The sequence below is a fragment of the Anomalospiza imberbis genome, chromosome Z (assembly GCF_031753505.1).
Source record: "Anomalospiza imberbis isolate Cuckoo-Finch-1a 21T00152 chromosome Z, ASM3175350v1, whole genome shotgun sequence".
NCBI classification, from domain to species: domain Eukaryota; kingdom Metazoa; phylum Chordata; class Aves; order Passeriformes; family Viduidae; genus Anomalospiza; species Anomalospiza imberbis.
The window spans coordinates 7,737,601-7,760,283 of NC_089721.1; the positions used below are offsets into that span (position 1 = coordinate 7,737,601).

The following is a 22,683-nucleotide window of genomic DNA, read 5'->3' on the forward strand; positions in this document are numbered from 1 at the left end:
TAAATGCTGTATATATGTCCATGGGGAACTTGGGAGTGTGTGCAATCTCTGTTGGGAGGGGTAGGAAGGGCAGGCGTGTGCACACGCGCTTTTTTGGGAGAGGTGGGTCTGTGTGCTCATGCTGCCAATCCATGTGCAGGTACAAAGAGGTGTGTGGGGCAAGATCCAAGTGCTGAACCCTGAGCTCCATCCTCAAGGGCTGGGGTATCACAGCAGTGTGACCCTCAGCCTGAGACTTTGAAGGGATCTTTGTGGCAGGTGCTGTGGGTGCCTGGCCCCTGGCTGAAGGGGTCAGATTATAATGTGGCCTAGATGCCCAAAGAGGCTTCCTGGCACAGATGGAACAAGGCCATGTGTCTCTGTCACTGGAGTGGCTCAATGCTCCTGGCTTGCCCTGTGTCCCTGCTTGCAGTGGGGTAAACTGTGGCAGCAGGGTATCATCAAGTGCATCTCCAGATGTCAGACAAGGATGTAAGATGAGGTGAGAGCACAGCACCTCTCTGCCTTGCAGACTGTTTGTTTCCTTACTCTCCCTCCACCTGCCCATCTGCCAGATTTTCCTGACTCCTTTCTCTATGGAGGAAACTTTGCCAGGAGGCAAAGCAGGCACCCACTCTTCCTTGGGCTTTTTTTGGCCAGGGCAGCTGCAAGATTTACATGGATGTCTGGGGAGCAGCATTACCCCACAACACTGGGACAGAAGGGAGAGTGGCTTTGATCCCATCCCACAGCCAGAACAGTTTGTCACTGAGACTTCCTACTGCTGCACTGGGTTTTGGTGGCATGGGATGACAGAAGGTTGGGTGGCAAGGGCTGATAGCTGTCCCCTCCATGGCCACCTGTGTGGAGGTGCCCCTGGCTGCAGAGGCCAGGGGCAGCCAGCATAAGCCAAGTCCTCCCTTTTCCTCGAAGCATTTTGAGGAAAAACAGTCACTGGCCATGCTGTTGCCAGGAGCTGACTTTGTTCACAAGCTCCATGGTCCAGCTCTGTCCCCTTCACCACTTCCCTCAGTGGGGAAAAGCTGCTGTTTCTGCGCTCTCCATTTTCCCTATGAACATCTCCTGAGAAACTAACCTGTGTCCTGCCATGGCTCTGGTGATTCTCAGGGTTCCTTAAGCTCCTGGCACCTCAGCAGCATTCCACACAGTGCACCCTGCTCACCAGGGAGGCTCTCCTGGAAAAATCAGACCATTCCCTGGGAGTGCAGGGCAGCTCCCGACCCTGCAGGGCCCCCAGGCGCTGTTTATCTTTGCACAGGAGATAAATTAGCTGTCGGCCATCCTATTTCAGGGCTGGACAGCTGTAGCTTGCACTGGCCCATCCCATCCCACTGCAGCAGAGGCAGGGACGTCCTGGTGCTTGCCAGCCCCCCTGAGTGTTAGTCAGTGTAGCACTCTTGTTGAAATGCCACTGAGAAGATGAGCCCTGGCCCTATTTCAGAAGGATCCACAGGGCCAGATGGCCCTCAGGATTCATTGCACAGGATCCCATACCGAATGGTTCCAGCTTCCCCTCCCAGTGCTGCTGCCTTGCACCCCACTGTGCTGCACCCTCTGCTCTGGGCTGTGCCTTATCCCCTACACAGTGAAAGCTGGGCTGGGTGGGGTGAGACAGACATGGTGACTTCTCCATTGCCCAACAGGAACCCAAGTGTTTGGGGAAGCTCCCCTTCTGCAAGGCAGAGGGGTTGGGGTGGTTGGGTCAGTTTAGCACCCAGGCCAGCTAGTGGCAACATCAAGATCTCCAGAGGGTGCAGTGTGTCCCATTGCCTTGGGCATGGCCTCCAAGGGACTTGTCCTACTCAGTTCCTCTCTAGAACCTCCACAGTGATAACAGCAGCTCTGGAGTTCTGCACGTGTGTCATGAAGTATGTCAGGCTCTCCTTGGGGCAAGCAAGAAGGACTGTGTCCCCTTTGCCCTGCTGCTCAGCATTTTGCACCAATGGGGTCTGGTGATGCTCCCAGCTGGAGAGAAATTCCCCAAATGGCTATTGACGGCTGCGACTGAGGCGGCACAGATAGATAGTGGAGGTATAGACGGGCACAGCAGACAGCGGAGCAGAGTGGGAGATACTTGGAGCAGAGACATACCGCAGGAGGAATCGAGAGATAGATCCTGCAGGCTCATCAATACCCACTGCATGTGGAGGGACAGCAAGATAAAGCAAGTTGCAGGGGGAAGGTGTTAGGAGGGCAGCGATCTGCATTTGTCCTGGTGACAGCTCTGGGGAGATGCCACTCATGGTTGCTTCAGCTGGGACTGGGGTAGAACCAAATTCAGGGTGCAGGTGCCCGTGGCTGACTCTTCTTTCCCATCTCCAGCCTCTCCATAAGGGTTTGGTGCCCTTTGAGGTGCCCTGGGGTCCCATCTGGCCTCTGGACACCAAAGGGTGCATATTTCCTGCACGTCCTGGTCATATCTTCTGTCTCTACAAGGAGTACCTGCTGCCTGTGGGCATTTTGAAGGATGCTGTGCCCCTGGGCAGCCAAGGGGGAAAGGGGCAAGCCCTGGCCCTGGCACAGAGGCTGTGCTGCAGCTGGGTGGTTGCAGATGAGCTTCCAACCTGTTCCCCAGTTTCTCCATGAGAACCAAATGATGGCAAAGCTGCAGGCAGCTGGGTCAGGCCAGCATAGACTTGGGAACAGATGAGGAGGCACAGGAAGAAGAGGCAGAGGCACCAACAGCCTGCAGAACTTGCTCTGTCCAGAACTCATCTCTTCTCTGCTGGTCATTGGAGACACCTGATTAAGAGGTTGCAACCATGAAAGGGATGCTTTTTGTGACCCTTTAATGAATGCCTGGCACTCAGTACTCAGTGCTGGGATGGGGACAACCCCTCCTGCTGCAGCAGAGCAGCCAGGGTTCCTGGGTCTAAGCCCAGCTCCACCCTGCTGGCATTTGCCTGAGCCACCCCATGCTATGTGGTTTCTCTGCTTGTCATGGTTTCTCTACTCATGCCAGCTGCGCTGGGAATGCTGAGGGAGGAACCCCCAGAGCAGCCTTTTGCATGGACAGGGCTGCTGGCCCTGCAGCCAGGCTGGGGGGGATCCCCCGCCCAGTGTGGAGTTATTGACACGGGTGCTACAGAAAACACTGCTGAGATTGTTCACACTAATGTTATTTAGCAGCAATATTTCCGTAATAAAAGAAATCAATGGGCAAGAGAAAAGACCTGTCCAGAGCTTTGATTTTCTTATTTTAATGGCATACTTATTTACTCCCACCAGCGTGCCCATCGGATTTTCATTACGCGGCCTTCGCTGTAAGTGGAGCAGTATTGATACGAGCTGCTGAGTTAGCGCCTTGCTGCACAGGCCAGCTCGGGTGGGATTGCTCGTGTTCCCCAACAGGGCCCTGCCAAACCTCTGGGAACACGCCTGGTGCGGGCCAGCGAGGCCTGGTAGCCCACAGGAACACATGTATGTGCTCACACAGAGGCTGCCTGTGTGCACACACACACACAAACACAGCCCGCCTGCCCATGAACACACAGGGGTGCACACCTGCTGCCATGTCCACTGCAGGCTGCGCACACACACGGGTGTGACACACGTGTCATCTGCTTGGGCACACACATACAGAGGCACAAAACTCTTCTGACTACACCCATGCACACATATCCTACGAAGACGTGCCCCAGCACTCACACACCTGCAGTTGCTCTGTATGGACAGATGCCTCTTTATAAATGTGTGAAAAATACCTGTTTATAAATGTGATGCCTGTTTAAAAATTTGATGCCATTTATAAATGTGTGCTAGCCCCACCTGTTGTACCCACACCCACCTGAAAACTATTCTACCTATATGCACACGAGAATTGTGCACACATAGGCGTGATGTGTCTGACAGCATGTGTGTGCACCTGTGTGTGTGTGTGCGCGTGCATGTGTGCAAACCCCTCAAAACCACCTGCTGTGTGTGGGTCCGACCATCCTCCGTGGGCCACAGACTCAGCAATGCCACTATTCCTCCAAAGGATGAAACCCCTTGAGCTCCGGGATTGCCCATGGAAGCAGGGACCGGCATCAGCCCAGGCCTTTGGTCACCAGTTACTGCAGTGGCGAGAGGAGTAACAGCACCATCTTCTGCCAATCCCCGGCAGCTGAGGCAGGGCTGATCCTGCCCAGCAACATACCCCCAGCTCCCAGGACCTTGAGTGGGATAATACCAGCTTCCCCGGGGACTCCCAGCTGTCAGCAGGACTGCTGCTGAGGCTGGAGCTGCCCTTCACTGTGGCAGGGCTCAGGGCTCAGCACGCTCCAGAGACTCATCGAGAAACCCAAGTATGTGGGATGAACAACTTTATTACTGGTATCTCCTTTCAGGTAGCAAATTAAGAACTAGCCCATGTGGAGGGCTGCTGGTCAGCAGAACAGGGACCGTCCAGGGAGCAGGAGAATCAACATGCTACAGGCCTGGGTGGCCAGGAACACACTCGTGTGTTTGGCAGCAGAATGGAGGTGAAAGCCCTCCACCAAGCAGTGAGCTCACACGGGTCTGACCACAGGGGTGCAAGCAGGGTGCACATCTGGGTTTGGTTGGAGGATCACAGCACTCTCTTGGCAGCCGGGATCCCATGCCGGGAGCCGAGTAGAGTGGCTGTTCCCTGGGGGGTCTCACAGTCAGGGAAAGCGTTTTGAGGGGCGAGATCCCATCCTGAGCTAGTACAGACATTTGGGCACTCGAGGACACTAAGTGCGTGCATAGCCAAGAGGCCACGCAGAACGGGGTCTCCATTAAGGCGACAGACGGTGGGTTTCCCCCTTGGGGGGCACTGCCTGGAGAGGCCTCTGGGGAAGTGACCCTCTTCCAGCCCCAGCCATCCCCGAGGGCAGATGACACACAGGGGAGCAGGGTGCCCTCCGGCACAGAAGCCAGGCATCCCCCCACTGACAGGGGTCTCAGTGCAGATCCTGTCCTGTGCCAGGGTGACACTGTGTGCTGCCAACCCACATCAGCAGGGATGGAGCCATGGGAGATGCTGCCAGCTGGACACAGCACTTTGCGCTGCCCGCAGTCCTGGCAGGCTGCCAGAGACATGGGAGACTTAGCAACCGACCTCTGCAATGGGTGCTCTGCTCTGGTCTACCCTGTGCACACTGTCCCGAGGGCAGCATCTGTCCCCTGATGTCTCAGGAGCTGAGGAAATCTTTCAGGACCCGGGGACAGGCAGCTCCAGCTTCTCTCCCCCTGCATGCTGAGGGCACACAGGGGTGTTTGTACACTGCAAAGCCACTCCAGCCCTGAGGGATGGAAAAGCAGGACGTGACTCCGATAGAAAGGAGGGACAGGCAGGTAGTAAAGAGAACTGATGTTCTGTGTTGCTGTGACCGCCAAGGTCCCTCAGTCCTGGCACCCTGTTGGCCTATGGGGAAAGGACAGAACAATTTGGGGAAGGCACAGGGGATCTCCTGCTGCCTCTGCTAGAACCTGGGCTCGGGGAGGAAGAGAAAACGGCTGGGATGAAAGGAGCCAACTGGGCTCAGCAGGGTGCCCTGGTGAGACAGGCTCAGCACCCAAAGGTGCTGAAGAAGGCATTTGCTTCCAGGAGCAGGCCCTTTGCGTAGACACGCAGGGTGTAGAAGAGGGTGACGAAGTCCTGAGTGCTGAAGAGGGTGTCAGCCAGGGCAAAGGTGAGTGTGGAGGGGATGAAGCCCCGGCCGTACTCCACCATCCAGGTGCCTGCACTCCACTGCACTGATGTGGCCTCTCCCGCCTGGTGCACGATGGTGTCGCCTGCCAAAACACACAACCAGCACAGCTCCCAGTGGCTGCCTCACATCATGCTCAAATGGGAGACACAGAGTTAGGGCTGCAGGGCTGAGCCTTCCAAGCCCAACCCAGCCTTGCTCCCTTTTCTCTTACTGCCACCCACTGAGATGCTGGGATGTGCCACTGGGGACCCAAACTGCTCTGTCCTGAGCTCTTGGCTTCTGTCAGCTCAAAGGAAGGGCCTCTACAACAGCAAGTGGCTGTGCCCCAAAGACATGGATTCAGCCCACAGGTCACCATACTGCTGCACTTACCTGGATAGTACATCTCACTTCTGGTGGTCCCCTCCTTCCATTGCCGGAATGTCCCCGAGATGATGGTGTCAGAAATATCTGCCCAGTAGCGACCTGTGGGACAACAGACAACACTGGGTCAGTGTTTCCCTGCCAGGGACAGCACAGGAACCCAGGTCTGAATTGTTCAGCAGGAGGGTCAGGATGGCAGCCCCACTGCCTCAATACACCAAGAAGTGCCAACGGCTCTGGTACCCTCACTGTCTCTGTGAAGAGCCATACACCACCAGCCAGGGCTGCTTGGTGTCCTTAAGCCCCATCATTTCCAACTTCTTTGGCATTTCTCCCTCCTGAAGCACTGGGAGATGAGATGTCTGCCATCGCCTGCCAGCGGGATGCGGAGAGTCCTGGCCACACAGCATGTCACAAACAGGGACCTGCAGATGCTGCAGGACACCATGGGAGCTGATCCCCTTGCAGGGAGTGTTTGGCCCGCATCATTCACCCCATACAAGTAGTGAAGCAGTGGGCTCCCTGTGCTGGGCACACCATGGCCAGCTGCACCTGAAAGAGTGGAGTAGAAATAGCTTGGAGAACTCCCCTGCCCAGCAGCCTGGTCCCCCTGCTTACCTGAGTGTCCCCCGGTGTCTATAGCTGTCCCGAAGAGCAGCACGTACTCGGTGAGCGAGGCATGGAGCAGGCACATGGAGCCCATCCACCCACCCGCATTCACAAACACCCACTGCAGGTCCTCGTCTGGCAGGATGTGGCCTGGGTGCTTCTTTCGCAGCTCCACAATGATCTTGGAGAAAGCCAGCTCATGGTCCAGCCCTGCAGCACCCAGGGTCACTGTAAGTCCCTGGCACAGAAAAAGCTCAGCCGACCAACCCCCTGAATCCCCTGCGCAGCCATAGGCTTTCAGCACAGCACACCCTTGGAGAGGTCTGCCTAGGGAAGATATCTCCTCTCTCCAGCACTCAGCTCCCGCTGACCCAGCTCCACCGCCTCCCTGGATGGTGATGGGGGATAAGCAGCACCGAGTGCTCCAGTCCTACAGCCCATCCCAGGTGCTGGGCAACACGGGAGATCTAAACAACGTGACAGTGCCCCTGTCCTGGTGACATGCAGCCTCGACCAAACTCCCTGGGCCCTGTGGCTCTCTTCTGAAGCCCCAGGCCTGACCCACCTGGGGCTTCAGCCCCAACCAGGTTGGATGATGCCGCTGCCCTGGTCCCCTTTGCTCCGGTCCCATCTTCTACCCCGCTTCCCCCGCATTCCCTGTTGCTATTCCCCGGTACCGATCGCCTTCCTCTCCCAGTCTTGCTGCCCAAGTTCAGCTCCCTGCCCCTCCCTGACCCCAGCTCCATTCCCCCCAGGATCCCGGCCCCCCTGTATCGGATTCTCCTCGGACCTTCACCCCCGCTACGGCTCCCCCTTCCAGCCCAGGCCGCCGCTCCCCTCCACGTCCCCGGCTCCTCTCTCCATCCCCAAGCCCTTGCCTCTCCCCATCCCCACCGCCAGCCCTCCCCGGCCCCGCTCCCCGCCGCCCCTCCGCGGCCCCACGGGCGGCGCGTACCCGCGTGGTGCCGGGCGAGCTGGGCGATCTCGGCGGGGGTGAACTCGTACCGCTTGGCCGCCAGCCACCCGCGCAGCCCCTGCAGCAGCAGCGCCAGCGCGCCCAGCGCCAGCCCGGCCCGCAGCGCCCGCCGCCCCCACGCCGCGCCCATGCCGCGCTCCGCCGCCCCTGGCACCGGGAGCGGGACCCAGGCCGGGACCGCCCCCGCCGCGGCCACGCCACGCACGGCCCGGGCGGCTGCGCCGGCGCGGCGGGGCGGGGCGGGAGGCTGGAAGGGGCCGATCCCGCCGGGTTTCCGGGAGTGGGGAGGCATGGAGCCGTCGCTGGCCGGGGCGGCCGAGGGAGGCGATCGCTTCCGCGCCAGCGGTACGGATGGGGTTGCCTTCATCCATGCTTCCCTTCAGACGCCCGGCGGAGCCCAGCACGACCCCGGGAAGCGGGAGCTGCGGCGACCTTCCCTGCCCAGAGCAGCGGGGCTCCCGGGCTGGGACAGGGAGGAAGGGGTGAAGCTGAGGGAGGGCGTAAAGCGGCGTGCAGACCGTCCTGCTTGCCCCTTGACGGGGCGTGGCGGGTGGGCTGCGTGTACCCCTGTTGCGGGGGGGTCCGCGCCTGACGGCCCGCTGCTCTCCCTCCCCGCAGAGCACCAGCACGTTCGGTACAACCCGCTGCGGGACGACTGGGTGCTGGTATCGGCCCACCGGGTAAAGCGCCCTTGGCAGGGTCAGCTTGAGAAGCCGCCCCCTGAGGATGTGCCCCGCTGGGACCCCAAGAACCCCCTCTGCCCTGGAGCCACCCGGGCCAACGGCGAGGTACCACCAGGGACACAGGGACCCGGGCTGCCCCTGCCACCCCCTCCTGCCTTCATACCATCTCTTGCCCCGGCAGGTGAACCCCAAGTACGAGGGTACTTTCGTCTTCCCAAATGACTTTCCCGCACTGCAGCCTGATGCTCCAGAGCCTGGTAACTTTGGGGAGCAGAGCAGGCTGCTGGAGACCCCCCAGCTTGGGTCCTAGGGTGGTCTGGAGAGGCTTGGGTTCTGCCTCAGCACCTTCTCCCTGCCCACTCTCTGTCCTTCCCCAGATGACAGTGATCACCCCTTGTTTCGAGCTGCCCCAGCCCGGGGTGTATGGTGAGTACCTACATGGCTCCAGCAGGTCTGGGACACATTTTGTTGAGAACCTGTAGAATGGTGCTGGGCTGGGCCTGCTCCTCTCATGCAGTACCTATTCTGTATACACTTGCTCAGTTTTGGGGTCATTCTGGGGGTTTTGGCCCTGTCCCTTGTCCCATGTCCCACTGCAGCCAGCAAAGCTGTGAGGGTCTCTGGAGACACCCGCAGTCGCAGCTAAGCATGTTTGCTCTACAGCAAGGTGATGTGTTTCCACCCCTGGTCGGACCTGACGCTGCCCCTCATGTCCCTGCCAGAGATCCGGGCTGTCATCGATGCGTGGGCAGAGCTGGCGACGGAACTGGGTGCTTCCTACCCCTGGGTGCAGGTGTGGGGCTGGTAGGGGCTGCTCTTTTGTGGGTGAAGGTGGGAGGCTGTCACTGGGTACTCTGGCAGTACTTGGGGTTGGGAGCATCCTAGTTGTGTGTGGGTCTATTGCTTTGTGCCCTTTGTCCCCTTTGTGCCCTTGGAGCCTTTTGTGCCTTGCTGACCCTTTCCAGTGGGTGTGAGGCTGTGTCCTCCTGAGGGTTGCTTTCCTGCTGTGCTGGGGACACCGTGACAGCCTGCAGCGGGGGCCCTGTGGCTGGGACCTGCTGGCTGCACCTCTTCCTCTTCTCGTAGATCTTCGAGAACAAGGGAGCGATGATGGGCTGCTCCAACCCGCACCCCCACTGCCAGGTGAGGCTGTCCCACCTGTGACCTGGCTAAATTACATGTCCCCGTGGTGACCCTACAGCAAACCCTGAGGGCAGATGTGAACGGCAGTCACCCTGCCTTGGTCCCAAAGCTTTTTACAGTGAGGATGCCCCTGTGTCTGTCCTGTCACCTTCCCGCTGGGGACTGTCCCTTGTGGCTGTCACATGCCAGACTCTCCACCTGGTGGCAGCAGGGATCTCCAGATGAGCAGCGTGACTAGGGGGTACCCCTGCCACTGAGGGGTACGAGCACCTCAGTCCTGTGCCCCCATGTCCCTCGCAGGTGTGGGCCAGCAGCTTCCTCCCAAACGAGGCACATCTGGAGGACCGGACCCAGCGCCAGCACCTGAGCCAGCACGGCGTGCCCATGCTGCTGGAGTACGCTGAGCAGGAGGCTCGCCGAAAGGTGAAGGCATGGATGTTGTCTGAATCCCCTCCCTGGGAGCTGGTTGTGTGCCAGGGTGTGCTCCCCAGCCCCCAGGAGCTGGGCCCTAAGAGTGCCCTGGGGCTTTGGGGGTTTGTATGTCCCCATCACTGCACCTGCCTGCAGTGCTACAGGCTGGGGACAGAGTGGCTGGGCAGTGGCCAGGCAGAAAGGGATGTGGGGGTGCTGGTTGGCAGCTGACTGAACATGAGCCAGCAGTGTGCCCAGGTGGCCAAGAAGGTCAAAGGCACCTGGCCTGTATCAGGAATAGTGTGGCCAGCAGGAGCAGGGAAGTCATTCTTCTCCTGTACTTGGCACTGGTGAGGCTCCACCATATATACTGTGTCCAGTTCAGGGCCCCCAGTTTAGGAAGGACGTTGAGATGCTCAAATTCATCTGGTCAAAGGCAGCAAGGCTGGTGAAAGATCTGGAACACAAGCCTTATGAAGAACAGCTGAGGGAGCCTGGGGTGTTTAACATGGAAAAAAAAAAGGCTTAGGGGAGGCCTTATCACCCTCTACAACTCCCTGAAAAGAGGTTTTAGTCAGCGGGGGGTTGGTCTTTCCTGCCAGGCAACCAGTGACAGGACAAGACGACAAGTCTTGGGCTGTGCCAGGGAAGTTTAGGCTAGACATTAGGGAAAAATTCTTCACTGAAAGAGTGTTTGGAATTGGAATGGGCTGCCCAGGGGGGTGGTGGAGTCAGAAAGACTGGTTGTGGCACTCAGGGCATTGGTTTAGTTGATAAGGTAGAGTTAGATCATAGGTTGGACTTGATAATCTCAAAAGTCTTTTCCAGCCTAGCTGATGCTGTGATTCTGTGCCCTGCAGGAACGGCTGGTGGTGGAAAATGCAGACTGGCTGGTCGTGGTGCCATACTGGGCTACCTGGCCCTACCAGACCCTGCTGCTGCCCCGCCGCCATGTCTGTCGCCTCCAGGACCTCAGTGACAGTGAGAAGGACAGTGAGTGGCGCTGAGCCTTGTTGTACCCCATCCTACATCCTTTGGGCTTGACCTTTGTTAGGAGGCGACTGTGCTGGTGCGGGAGGGCTTGTGTCCTTAGGGTGGGGGCTGCCGAGCTTAGCTGAGGAGGGGAATGGCACCTCTGTTTTGTTAAGATAAGAACTAGTTGTGTGGGCACAGCCAGCACTGCTGGTGGCACCCATGTCTTTTTGGGTTGATGAAGCACATGGTACTCCCTGCTTTGGTGGGAGCTTCTCCTGCTGCATTGCTCAGGCTCCCTGTGTGAATGGGGAGGGGTGGGAATTCCCAAATGCATCCCTCCTGCCTGTCACTGATGTCCACCCAGGGAGAGGTGCTTTGGGTGACCCCACTGCACACCTGGCAAGCTGCTGGCCAGCTCGGGGTGTGAATCACTCACTTTCCTGCAGGCCTGGCCTCCGTCATGCAGAGGCTGCTTATCAAGTATGACAATCTCTTCGAAGTCTCCTTCCCCTACTCCATGGGCTGGCATGGTGAGTGGCAGAGCTCTGCAATCCTCTCATCCACATCCCTGTCTCCTCCCTGTGGCTCATGCAGTGCCTCTACCCCCTGCAGGAGCCCCCACAGGCCCCTACCTGGAAGAGGACTGCAGGCACTGGCAGCTCCATGCTCACTACTACCCGCCGCTGCTGCGCTCTGCCACCGTCCGCAAGTTCATGGTGGGATATGAGATGCTGGCGCAGGCGCAGAGGGACCTCACCCCGGAGCAGGTGAGTGCAGCTCAGAGGGATTGGGGCACCCAGTGGGTTGTGTGTCAGGGCTGTCCCTGGGACCAGCCCCTGGCTGTCCCCTGTGCTGTGCCCTGCAGGCAGCCGAGCGCCTGAGGAGCCTCCCCGAGGTGCACTACAAGAAGAGGGCTGAGGAGGTGTGATGGGGAGCAGCAGAGCATCCAGTCCTCGGATGTGAGTGTGAGGGGCGTCTTATTGCTTCCCACCACTACCTGAAGGGAGGTCATAGCCAAGTGGGGATTGGTCTTTTGTCACAGATAACTAATGGTAGGAGAAGAGGGAGACCTGAAGTTGTGTTAGGGGAGGTTTAAATTGGATGTTGGTGAAAATTTCTTCACCAAAAGGGTGGTCAGACATTGGAACAGGCTGCCCACGGAAATGGTGAAATCACTGTTGCCTGGAAGTATTAAAAAAAATGTGTAAATGTGGCACTTAGGGACATGGTTTAATGGTGGGCTTGACAGTGCTGCACAAACAGTAGAGGTTTAAGATTGCATCATTTGGTGTGCTCGGTGAGGCCACAAGTCAGCTGGGAGTGGTGACAACTGAGGTCTGGGAATTCATGTCAGTTGTGAGCCCTCTGAGCTCCCAGATTCTCCTGAACCTTGTCATGGCTTGGCTGGTTTTTTGGGACTGGTTTTACCTGTCTGGGGACTCAGGGCCTAATCCTGTGGCATCCTTGTGTAGGTGGTGTTCCTTATCTCTTTCACCATCCCAGGCTCTGTCTTCTGCCCCCATGGCATGCTCCTACCGCCATTAAAGGGCTTACCCTCCTTACCAGTCCAGTCTCACTGGTGGGACTGGGACGATTTCTGCCTCGTGGAGGGGCACAACCCACCTGGACAATAAAACCTGGAAGCAAAGTGCCTCTACCTGTGCTCTTGTGGCTTTCAGCCCTAGGTGGGAGGTTGGGATCTCTGGTGAAGACCCCCAGCTGCTGGTGGGGGGTAACACGGGGCTCAGGGGATGTGCTGACAGTCCAATACCTGTTGCTTGTATCCCTGCTTCTGCGCTGCCTCCTCTTCCTCCCTGGGGGGAGCTCTGAGTCTGTCTCTGAGTGCTGCAGGCTCGTGGAGGAGTGGGAAACAGAGAAGGAATGGATACAGCCCAAGGCCTAGCCAGCTCCTGGGAGAGGGCTGAGCCCTGGCAGACTTGCTGCACAGAGGCTGCTGGCTGAGGTGCTCAGCCCTGGAGCTGTTCCTCTTCATCCTCTCTGGCTGGGACTGCTGGGTGGCAGCCCTCATGGTGCCTCCTGCAGTTACGGGGGCTGCTGGGATGCAGCCAGGGGATGGTTCATCATTCACCTGGGGGTCCAGCTCTCTTTCTGGTGCTGCTCCCCCCCTTCACTGTGCCCACCTCTGGGGTAGGATAGTGGTAGCCGGGATGCTGGGCTGAGCTGGGGGATATTCTATTCACCTCTGTCTTTGCTCTCCTCCCTTTCCCTCCAGGAAAGCCCTGGGACACTGCAGGGGTAGGTGATGGACAGTGATGCCACCACAGCTGATGTGGGGGGATGCCAAGCACTATGAACCCTCACATCTTCACAAATATTTTTATTTGTCACTAGTGAGCCATTCTCACAACTCTCTAATGAGACCCCTTTCCTTGTCCAGTCTGAGTGTGCCCCTGGGGACTAGAAATACCTTGCAAGGAGATAAATGCTCTCCTCCTACCTCCAAGACAGCAATTCATGGGGAGGGCCGTGTTCCCTGTGCCCCATCCGTGCGTTGCTCCCCCATGGGGCTAGGACAGATGGAAGGGCGTCCTGGCCTGTGTGATGCTGGATGCCCTCCTACATGCTGGTCCTGTTTTTCTGCCTGATTGCCTCATCCCAGAGCCCACAGACTGCCCTCACCTGACCTCAGCACTCCCCAGGTGCTCCGGGGCTATGTGGAGGAGCTGGTGGCTGACCCTGGAGCTTGGAGCCATCATTGTACACAGCATCCCTCACCAGGGCATGGGGGCTGCTGGCTGATTTCTCCGCTGCTGGGACAAGCAGAGTTCGTTTGGTCTCCACCACCATCCCGGTGGCGAGCTCTTTCCATTGCCGCAAGTGCCTCTGCTCCAACTTCCCAACTTCCCCGGTTATTCTCCAGGGTCCTGGGAAAGCGGCAACAAATTGACTTAAGTGTGGCAATCCAGCCGGGGTAATTAGGCGCTGAAGCGGTTGTAACGAAGCTAGTCATCTCCCTGCACGCGCAGTTAGCTCTGATTTAATGGCCCGGCGGCTCCCAGCCCCGGGCTGCCGCGCCTCGGCCCGCGGCCGTAAATGAAACTCGCAGTTAAGTCAAGCGGTATTAAACTTTACAGTCGCCGTCTCTAAAAACGAGACTCTCTCCAATAAATCAGGGCAAGTGGGATTGTAAATATCGGGGCAGGATCCATATTGCTTAATTAAACAGCACCTAATGAACAGCCTGTTTGTTGTGTTGTGATTTAGGATGGAGGCTGGGGAGGCAGTGTGTGCTGAGGAGGGCTGGTGCCCGTGCCAGGGTCCCCTCTGCTGCAGGTACCAGCTGCTCAAGTTTATCTGGTGTTAAAAAATCTCAAAGATGACCTGAGAATTTTTTTTTTTTTTTTTTTTTTTTTTTTTTTTTTTTAGTTAAAACAAAATCTGCCCCTTGAAATCTGAAACAGGGTGAAAGCAGCAGTTAGAGGAGGGGGTATACCCAGGTATGAGAGCTTGACCCTGGTTATGCTGAGCTCCCCACTTCCTCACAACAGATGCAACCTCCTGTTGCCCTCATACTTTAAGCTTTTTTTACTACTTTTTACTTCTTTTTTTTCCCTCATACTTTTAGTGTACAGGGGTGCGAAAGGCTGGAAGGGAGCAATGAGCCTTTCCCATGGCACAGGGAGGCATCAGGGTGGTGCAAATGGAGCTGCTGGGTATGGAAAGGCATTGCAATTCATAGGAACCATGGCTGGTGTGCTGTAAAGCCCCAGGTCTTTTATATTTTGGTAGTTGCAGTCCAATTGTAATTAAAAAGTTATTTATTGCAGGAGATAAAAAAGTCCAGCTGGTGAGGGATGAGGGAATGGAGGGTCTGCGAGGTACCCAGCTGTTGTTCTTGACTTGGGAGCATCAAAGGGAAGCTGTGGCCCATTTGGGTTCCCCATAAGGATGTTCCTTGATGCTGTTTCATTTCTCCAGGGGAGCTGTTGGAAATGCTGGGAGAAGTATCTCTGTGATTGGGTCATCCTTGTCTGGAGTCTCCATCTCCCAGCACGAGGGCAGAAATGTCCCCTGCAAGCACTGCCCTGCGCTGCTCTGGAAGAATGAACAGGGCAGGTGGTGGGGAGAGTGAGAGGAACTCAAGCATGGAATGAATGAGTTAAAATCCACTGGGGTCCCACAGAGGTGTTTGCACCATCTCTGGTGCAGTAATGGGTCTGTGAGGGATTAGGAAAGGGACAGAATGCTGCTGCGCCGGGCTGGCACAAGCTGTGCCTGCAAGGAGCAAGGGATACACCCAGTGAGGGATCCAGATATACAGAGATGGTTGAGGGGGTGTGGCCAGGAATTTATTTTCATTTTTTGTCCCATTTTCTGATGCCACTGAAAGAAATTGGTCAATCTGCCAAGGGAATTGGCTTCCCCAAAGCTCCTGGAGCTTTGACTCTACTGAAATGAGCCAATGTCCTTGCCTGGGTTGTAGCAGCGGCTGTGTCCATCATTGTGCCTGCCCTGCATGTTTGGGGAACCCAGAGCACCCCCAGCTCTGACACTGACTCCTTCTGTGGCCATGGTTGAGCCCTGGGGTGCCAGTCTGGGAGGCACATGCTGGACAGACACCATTTAGCACAAGCACTTCATGGTAGAGGGCAACTGCTGGAGGAAGGTTCCTGCCCTTCTGTTGAGTGTCCATGTCCTTGGCACCTGCCAAAGGCTGCAGAGCTGCAGACAAGCTGCAGATCCTGAGTCCCCAGTCCTGCCCACCCCTCTTCCTCTTCCCCCTGTCTTCCAGTGCAGGTGAGACAATAAAATATTGAGCAAAGGAAGTTAATCTGTGACCAGTGTGTTTTAATCAGAAAGAAAAGTTACAACCTGAGGCCTGCTGGCTCCTGCCATGCTGTAGTTTTACTGTCCTTCCTGATAACTATGTTAATGGCTGTCATTTCATTCCAGTTTTACTATGGATTTGCCCTTATTGTTGAGTATCTTCTTGTCTGCTGCTGCCTGTCACTGAGTAGTGGTTTTGGCAATGGAATAAGGAAGAAATTAGTAAATGTTTAGGGAGGAAGAGAGGAAGGATGAAAGGAAGAAATGGAGGAAAGGAGAGAGAAAGGAAGGAGAGGAGGGTGGGAAAGAGGGAGGGAGAGAAAGTTAAATCCCTCCTATATCTATTTAAAAGACATCATCAGGCACTTACCATTAAAACAATTAATAATTTTAAGCAGATGCTAAACACCCTGGTGCCCTGAAGCAGGTGGGCTCCATGCAGTGGGGAGATTTTGTGTGCCAGGAGAATGCAAATCAAAGCCCAGACCCCTTTTAGATCTTGTCTTAGTTGGCCATGCAAGAACAACTGCGGCAGCAAAGAGCACCCGCATTGTCCTTGGCCATGTGGTGCATCTTCTCTGAGTTTGGCAGCTTCCTTGACAGGAGTTCAGACTAGCAGGAAACCATTTTGGAGGTGTCTTGCCAGTGTTTCAGACAGCTGGTGTGTTTTCCTCTGCCGATGGTCCCTGAGTCCTTCGTGCAAGGCATTTTCAGAGCCCTCGGGGACCATGAGTTGTGGGATGGCTGCTGGTCCCAGGTGGACACAGCGGGATGTCTGGCTGCTGCCTAGCAAGCTCTCCATGGACTTCAGGATGGCAGCCCCAAGGCTGGAATTGAGTTGGTTAATCATCTGATAATACAGGTAATTTAATACTGTCACATTGCAACATCCATGTGGTCACTAAGCACTGGTCCCCCTCAAATTTCCGGCATGCCTAGTGTTGGGGAGGTACCTTGGGGCTTCAGCTCTTGGCAGTGGGGTCCTGTCATTGCATGTGGTTTGAGCCTTTCCCATCCTGGGACCCAGAGCCAGTGGCCTCTGTTTGGAGCAAGAGAAACAACAGGAGCATCCAGATTCCAGCTGGATTCAACCCAAACAAAACTGTCTGGGGATGGAGGGGAGCAGGTGTGGGTGGAAGAGACTACTCCGGGAGAGGGGAAGCCAAAGGGAAGGTAATCTTTGCCTGCAAAAGGGAGTTATCCACCAGCAGTGCAGATGCTGGGAGAAGGCTGGAGCCCTTGCAGCACCCAGGATCTGGCATGGCTGGGATTGGGCACCCTGGCTGTTCCTGGCACACTGCTGCTGCTGGAGCCAGCTGTGAAAGCTCACAGACATCTGTGCCTGCCCCGTGGGGAGGGATCCCCCTTCATCCTGATGTTCCAGAGAAGAAATGTCTACATATTTGCTAATTATCATGAGTGATGCTGAGAAGTCTGCTACAAAGCCCCAGGAGCAGCAAGACATTGCAATGCCAGGATGGATCTGAGGTGGAAAATCATCCCCTGGGGTGTGCCTGGGCATGAGGTGACTCATGCCAGAAGCAGAGCCCTTGGGAGAGAGGAGGAAGTGGAGAGATACTAATTAGATGCTAATAAGCGAGTAATTAGTAGATCTCCAGCCTTCTTGGTGCCCCTGGGGCTCCCTTGCCCATCTCCAAGCCAATCCACCTGCTTCAATGTACCTAAGGTGGTTTGAGCCCCACAGGATATGTCTTGGAGCAGGGATGAACCAGCTGCTGCTCCCCATACATAGTGACAGGCTCAATCTCACAAAATATCCCATAAATTGCCCTCATTAAACAAAACTCGACAAATAAAAGCCAAAAGTCCATTTGCAGGCTGTTAGCTTTTAGTGTTTAATCCCTCACTTATTTTGCTGCATTTATCTCAATATCAGGGCAGGTCCTCCACTCCCTCATGGCTTTGTGCTTGGGTGGGGAGACAGGACTCCTGGGCTGCCTGTGCTCTTCCTGTGCTCTCCCTGTCCTGTCCCGCCCCCCCCCACCCCGTGCCTCAGTTTCCCCATGGCTCAAACCAGATCAATCACACAGAAGCCAGACCCCATCAGCTGACGAGGCAGTGGGAACCCCTGTGACAGCCCTGCAGATGCCTCTGGGCTTTTTTAGGACCCTTGGGACATCCTCAATGTGACACCCTTGCAGTTCCTCTGGCTTGGATGACGCCGTCCCATCTGGCACAGGTCTTGAAGATATGAGGAGAAAGGTTTCCCAGCCCTGGGACTGGCTGCTGCCCCAAAACAGCGCTGTGCAACAAACCCCTGGGTTAGCACACCCAAACTGCTGGCTTAATATTTAATTTCAGATAATAAAACTATCTAGTTTTAATTCAATTTTTAAAATCAAATTTTTAATTCTTTCACAGGCAAGAAACAGAGTGAGAGCAAAGCCAGGATGGGTCCCCAGGATGCCAGCTTGCTTTTTAACCCTTCCCTTCCTGCTTTCAAATTCCTCTTGGGATCAGAGATGCTCAAAAAGATCTGTCTGGTTCCAGCTGCTTCCAATGTGCTTCAGTAGCAGCAGGACCCTACTTCATCACAGCCAGTCAGGTCACCTCAGAAGTAGCAGATCCACTGGCACAGGAGAAAAGGAATGACCCCCAGCCTCTGCTGGGGTCTAGAATTCCCTCCGCCCTGGAAAGGACTAGCCGACACATCAGGAACTTGGAATGATTATGATAAAACCTGTGGGACACCAAGGGCATCACTATGATTTGTGCTGTCTAAATGTTAATCAGAATAATAATGCCTATTGAGACAGCTGTTTTAAAAGGCTGTGATGTCGGAGTAAAAATTCCAATAAAACTCTATTAGCCCTTCCTCGTTACACTAATGGTGCCTGCTGCTAAAAGCCCCCTGCTATAGACACCCGTATTAATGGGCTTATTACAGGAAATAAAATCTGAGGCTGAACATTACAGAGAAGCCTGATTAATTCAGCAAGGTAATCTTTTTTTTCTTCCCCCTCCTCTCTGCCTGTTCTTATTCTCCCCCTCTTTATTTAATGAATGTACTTCTTGAACTGCCAACTTTTGAGCTTTTCATGGAGTTTGGGGATGATTTTAAACTGATCTCGTTCACAAAGAGATGAATCTTTGAGCCAGCGCCTGGTGCAAATGGGGGGGAAGGCTTGTCAGATATCTCCATCAAACCGGGGAAGAGGAAAAGCAGCCAGGCTAGAAGTGAAGAGGTTAGAGAGGGGGGAACAATGGATGTCCCAGGGATATCCACCTGGAGTAGTGGCTTGTGGGCCAGAACAGCCCATTGCTTGTCACTAGGCAGGTGCATGTGACATTGGCCAAGGTGAAGCTGCTGGGGATGAGCAACATCTGCCCTCAGATTCTCCTTCCCACCCTTTCTTGTCCTGGTTTATCCTCTTTTGTTGTCCCCTCTGTCCCTGCAGGAAGGTTTGCCTGGGTCTCCCGCTTGCAGGTGCCATCCCAAAGCCCACTGGCTTCACCCAGCGAGGCTGGCACCCTGGGCTCATGCTGAGAGGCAGAAACACTCTGACAGACACACCACTGTTCATTCAGGCTATAAATAACTCCCATAAAAATCCTCTTCTTAGCCTTTTGTGTTCAGCCAAACCCTGCCAATGGGAAAGGAGACGGCATCTATTTTATGGGCGGCTGGAAGCCGGCTTTGCATTTTTCTGGCTCACGTAATCCCACAGGTACCCTCGTTTCTTTTCTTTTTAAACAGACTTTGATTCACATTCCTCCCAGCCAAGTTTAATTATGGCTTCAGCTCCTGCTGCCCAGGGAGGGGAAGGGAAGAGGGCAGTTCTGCTGGCATGTGCAAGGACAGGGAACATGGGGCAAGAAGGAGGGAGGAAGAGGGGAAAACAGGAGGGAAGGAGGAAGGTGAGAAGGAGGGAAAGCAGGAAGGAGCAGACAGGCTGTAAAGAAGGAAGAGGAAGAGGCAAAGGAAAAAAGGGAAGGATAGTGGAGCCCAGGTCTGTGCCCATCCTGGGAAGCACAGAAGGGTATCCAGATCCCAGACTCTGTAATGACTGCATTTACTGATTTTTTAATTAACCACAGCAAGAAGCGGTGAACACTGTGAGCTTTTGGAGTAGTCTGGACGTACTGGGTGATGGGCTATAAAAGTCTGGAATTCCTTGGTCCTAATTCCACACAAGTATGTTGCAGTCATACACAGGGCCAACATGCTACAGGCAGTTACTGATTTAATGATAATGTAGGGAAGTTGAATTGTACTGGGAAGGAGAAGATGATGGGATTGCGCAGACCCTGCCAAGCAATCCTCAGGAGTCTGTAAGTGGGGCTGGAGTTGAAGTTTCCCTCTGGGGATCTGTGACTTCCTTACCTTGGGAAATATGGTGGTTGTGGTTTGGGGATGGCTTGAGATTTTTTCCCTACCCTGCCTGTGCCCATCATGCTGTCAAGGCAAGCACCCCATTAACAGCAGGGGTCTCTTCTGCCCTGTACAAGAACACAGCCAATGCTCCCTTACTTACATGTCTACCCTAAAAAAGATTGCCTTCCACATCATTAGTCCCTCAGATATTGATGGATGGGTTCTTGGTGTGATCTCCTCACCACCACACCCTTACCAGTGCCACCCGGCAGTGAAGGTGAGGATAAGCGTGAGAAACCCTGTGAGGAGGGAGAGCACTCTGGGGAGTGGGAAGAGGGGACAAAAGCATCCAGAAGGAAGGAAAAAAAAAAGATGAAATCAATTTAGTTACAATAAAGCCTCTTACTGTATTAACTGCTAATCCACAAATACACAAACACACAGAGGGAGTCCTTGGAATAAAGGCATTTAATTAGGCTATTTGCTTGAAGCTGGCTCTGAAAGGTCTGGCACAATGGAGGAACAGGCACGGTGGGAACCTTGTGGGATAGCTTGCCAGGACCACTGGTGACCTTCCCCCTTTGGTTCAAGGCCATGGAGCAGTGCTGTCCCCTCCATGGGGACATGGACCTCTCTTCAGCCATATCTGGATCTCTTTGGACTTCCCTTTACTGGAGAATATCTCCTGGCCCCCCCATGGACACTGAGGAGCTGACTTTTCATGATGTTTCCCATCCAGCTGGGGTGTGAACTGTTGGCATCGTGGGCCCATTTGCTTTTTCCTCCTCTCCTTTTCCTTGAAGGGAGGAGGTTGCAGTCAGGGGGGTTATAACTCTTCTCTCTGTTCATTTGATCTGCCAGAGGGCTCAGCAGGGGGAAGACCCTGTCTCGGCAGGCTGCCCATGAGATAAAAGGCAGAGAGGGCCAAGCCAAGACATTTTTCCACTGTTCCCCCCACCCCTTTGCCCCTTCCTCCATCCCCCTGGTTTTCTTGGCAAAGGACGAAACAGGGAAATGAGCATACTCCTTTCAAAGTCCTTCTTCTTTCAATATTGAACCAGGCCTGGATTCCCTTCTGGATGCCTGATTGCTGGCATTCCCACTCCCCAGGCAGCCTAAACTGTAACAGCTGAGGGCTGGGGATGCTGTTGGGCGGCTGCAAGCACGTGTGGGGAGGCTGTAAGGGAAACACCAGCCTCCTGCTTCCCATTCCAGTACTGGGGCTGTGCTGCATCCCACAGACACCCGGCCCCTTGGAGTCTCTCAGCCCCACTGCCACTTTTTGCCTCCGAAACTCTGCTGCTCTGGTATGTCACGAGGTGTGGGGTCTCTGCTCCTGGCAAGCTCATGGGCTGGAAGATGTTTGGCTGTGTCACTGTGTCCTGCAAAGCCTGTGCTAGTGTGGGTCATGGGAACCAGCTCCTGGGATTCTTGTTAAGACTTGGGAATCATGTCCTGCCCCAAACTGGGATGATAGCCACACCAGGGAACCTGGCAGAATGCAGCCCAACTCCCACTCGCTGCATTGGAATCAGCAGAGTGTTTAATTTTAACTTTTTCCAGAGGTTTTCTTTTGATTTCACCCTTTTCTATTTGATTTTTTTTTTAAGGAAGATAACGATCTTACATTTCCAAATGAAATCATTTGGCACCTGGGTGGGGTGAGGGAGAAAATATTTATTTTTCATTTAAAGCTGTTGAAACAGGATAGCTGAAATGTTACATGTCTTTTTTTTTTTTCCCCAGAAGGTTTTTGGAAAGAGAAATTTGTTTGAAATGACCTTTTCTTAGGAAGTGTTTTGATGAACTGGCATTTTCTGGATGAAAAAGCATTTTTGCCCGAAGTGCCTGGCCCTTCCTAAAAAAAGGGCAGGAGAAGAGGGGCCATGTGAGCTGCAGAAGGACAGGGCTTGGTTTTGGGATTTTGCCAGTGTTCTGGGGAGGATGCTTGTACTGGTGTGGCAAATTTGGTGCCAGAACCTGGGGCATAATGACCAAGGTGGTGGGGGCAGCCCTGGTGTTGTGGCTCTCTGGGGCTGCTGGTGAGGGGAGTCCAGTGCTGCAAGGCAGCAGGGGAAGGGGAAGTTAGATGGGACAGCTCAGATCTCCAGCACAGCACTCCCCAGTTCCTCCTTATCAACCCCTTAGCATCTCTCATGTCTTTATCATACTCTGTGTAACTTCCCGAGGAAGGAGGGCAGCCCACTGATGAGGCCTTAATGTAAACCTTTAATTAGCAGCCACTTCTAGTTATGCTTGAGGGTCTTCGAGGCAGGAGGGTTTGGATTTGTGAAGGCACAGAAGGGATGGAGGTCTGCTGGGTGTGATCCACAGTTCTCTTCCTGGGAGAGTCTCCCATTGGCAGGTTCCCCAGACCCAGATCCTGGCAATGCACATTCCCTGGGGCTGGAGAAACACAGTGTGTCTCTGCGCTGGCATGATCCGGCCTTACATCCAGGGCTGCAAAAAGCTTTTCAGCTCCAGCAGCCCAAGGACTGAGCTGGACGTCCCACGGGGCAGCACTCTGATACTCTGCAGGGCTGCTGCCCCCAGCCAGGGTCCCACATGGTCAGTGCAGCCCACTCCCAGGAGGGTTACATTACATCTTCTCTCCTGCATCCCATGTGCATGTGAGAGGGGTGGGAGTTGGGGATGCCCCAGTAGACACTCTCTTGGAGGCTGTTTCCCTCCTTTAATCCCATTTGGCTGTCCTCATTTGCTGCTTTCCTGCACATCTCGTGT

At 55.0% G+C, this 22,683-nt stretch overlaps 2 protein-coding genes across 2 annotated transcripts; one reads left to right on the forward strand and one right to left on the reverse strand.

The window, feature by feature from the left end:
* Positions 1-4,287: 4,287 nt before the first annotated feature.
* On the reverse strand, positions 4,288-7,723 carry SIGMAR1 (sigma non-opioid intracellular receptor 1). Its single transcript, XM_068176629.1, has 4 exons — positions 7,585-7,723; positions 6,686-6,839; positions 6,030-6,122; positions 4,288-5,739 (listed from the first exon to the last, which is right to left on the reverse strand). Exons 2-4 carry the CDS (start codon positions 6,735-6,737, stop codon positions 5,513-5,515), a joined length of 372 nt encoding a protein of 123 aa, XP_068032730.1. The 5' UTR covers positions 6,738-6,839; positions 7,585-7,723; the 3' UTR covers positions 4,288-5,512.
* Positions 7,601-12,470, forward strand: GALT (galactose-1-phosphate uridylyltransferase). The gene is made up of 12 exons (XM_068176620.1): positions 7,601-7,950; positions 8,224-8,393; positions 8,470-8,545; positions 8,666-8,714; positions 8,952-9,081; positions 9,375-9,431; positions 9,732-9,854; positions 10,703-10,835; positions 11,264-11,347; positions 11,430-11,584; positions 11,683-11,776; positions 12,290-12,470. The coding sequence occupies exons 1-11, from the start codon at positions 7,734-7,736 to the stop codon at positions 11,743-11,745; spliced, it is 1,257 nt and encodes a 418-aa protein (XP_068032721.1). The 5' UTR covers positions 7,601-7,733; the 3' UTR covers positions 11,746-11,776; positions 12,290-12,470.
* Positions 12,471-22,683: the final 10,213 nt, after the last annotated feature.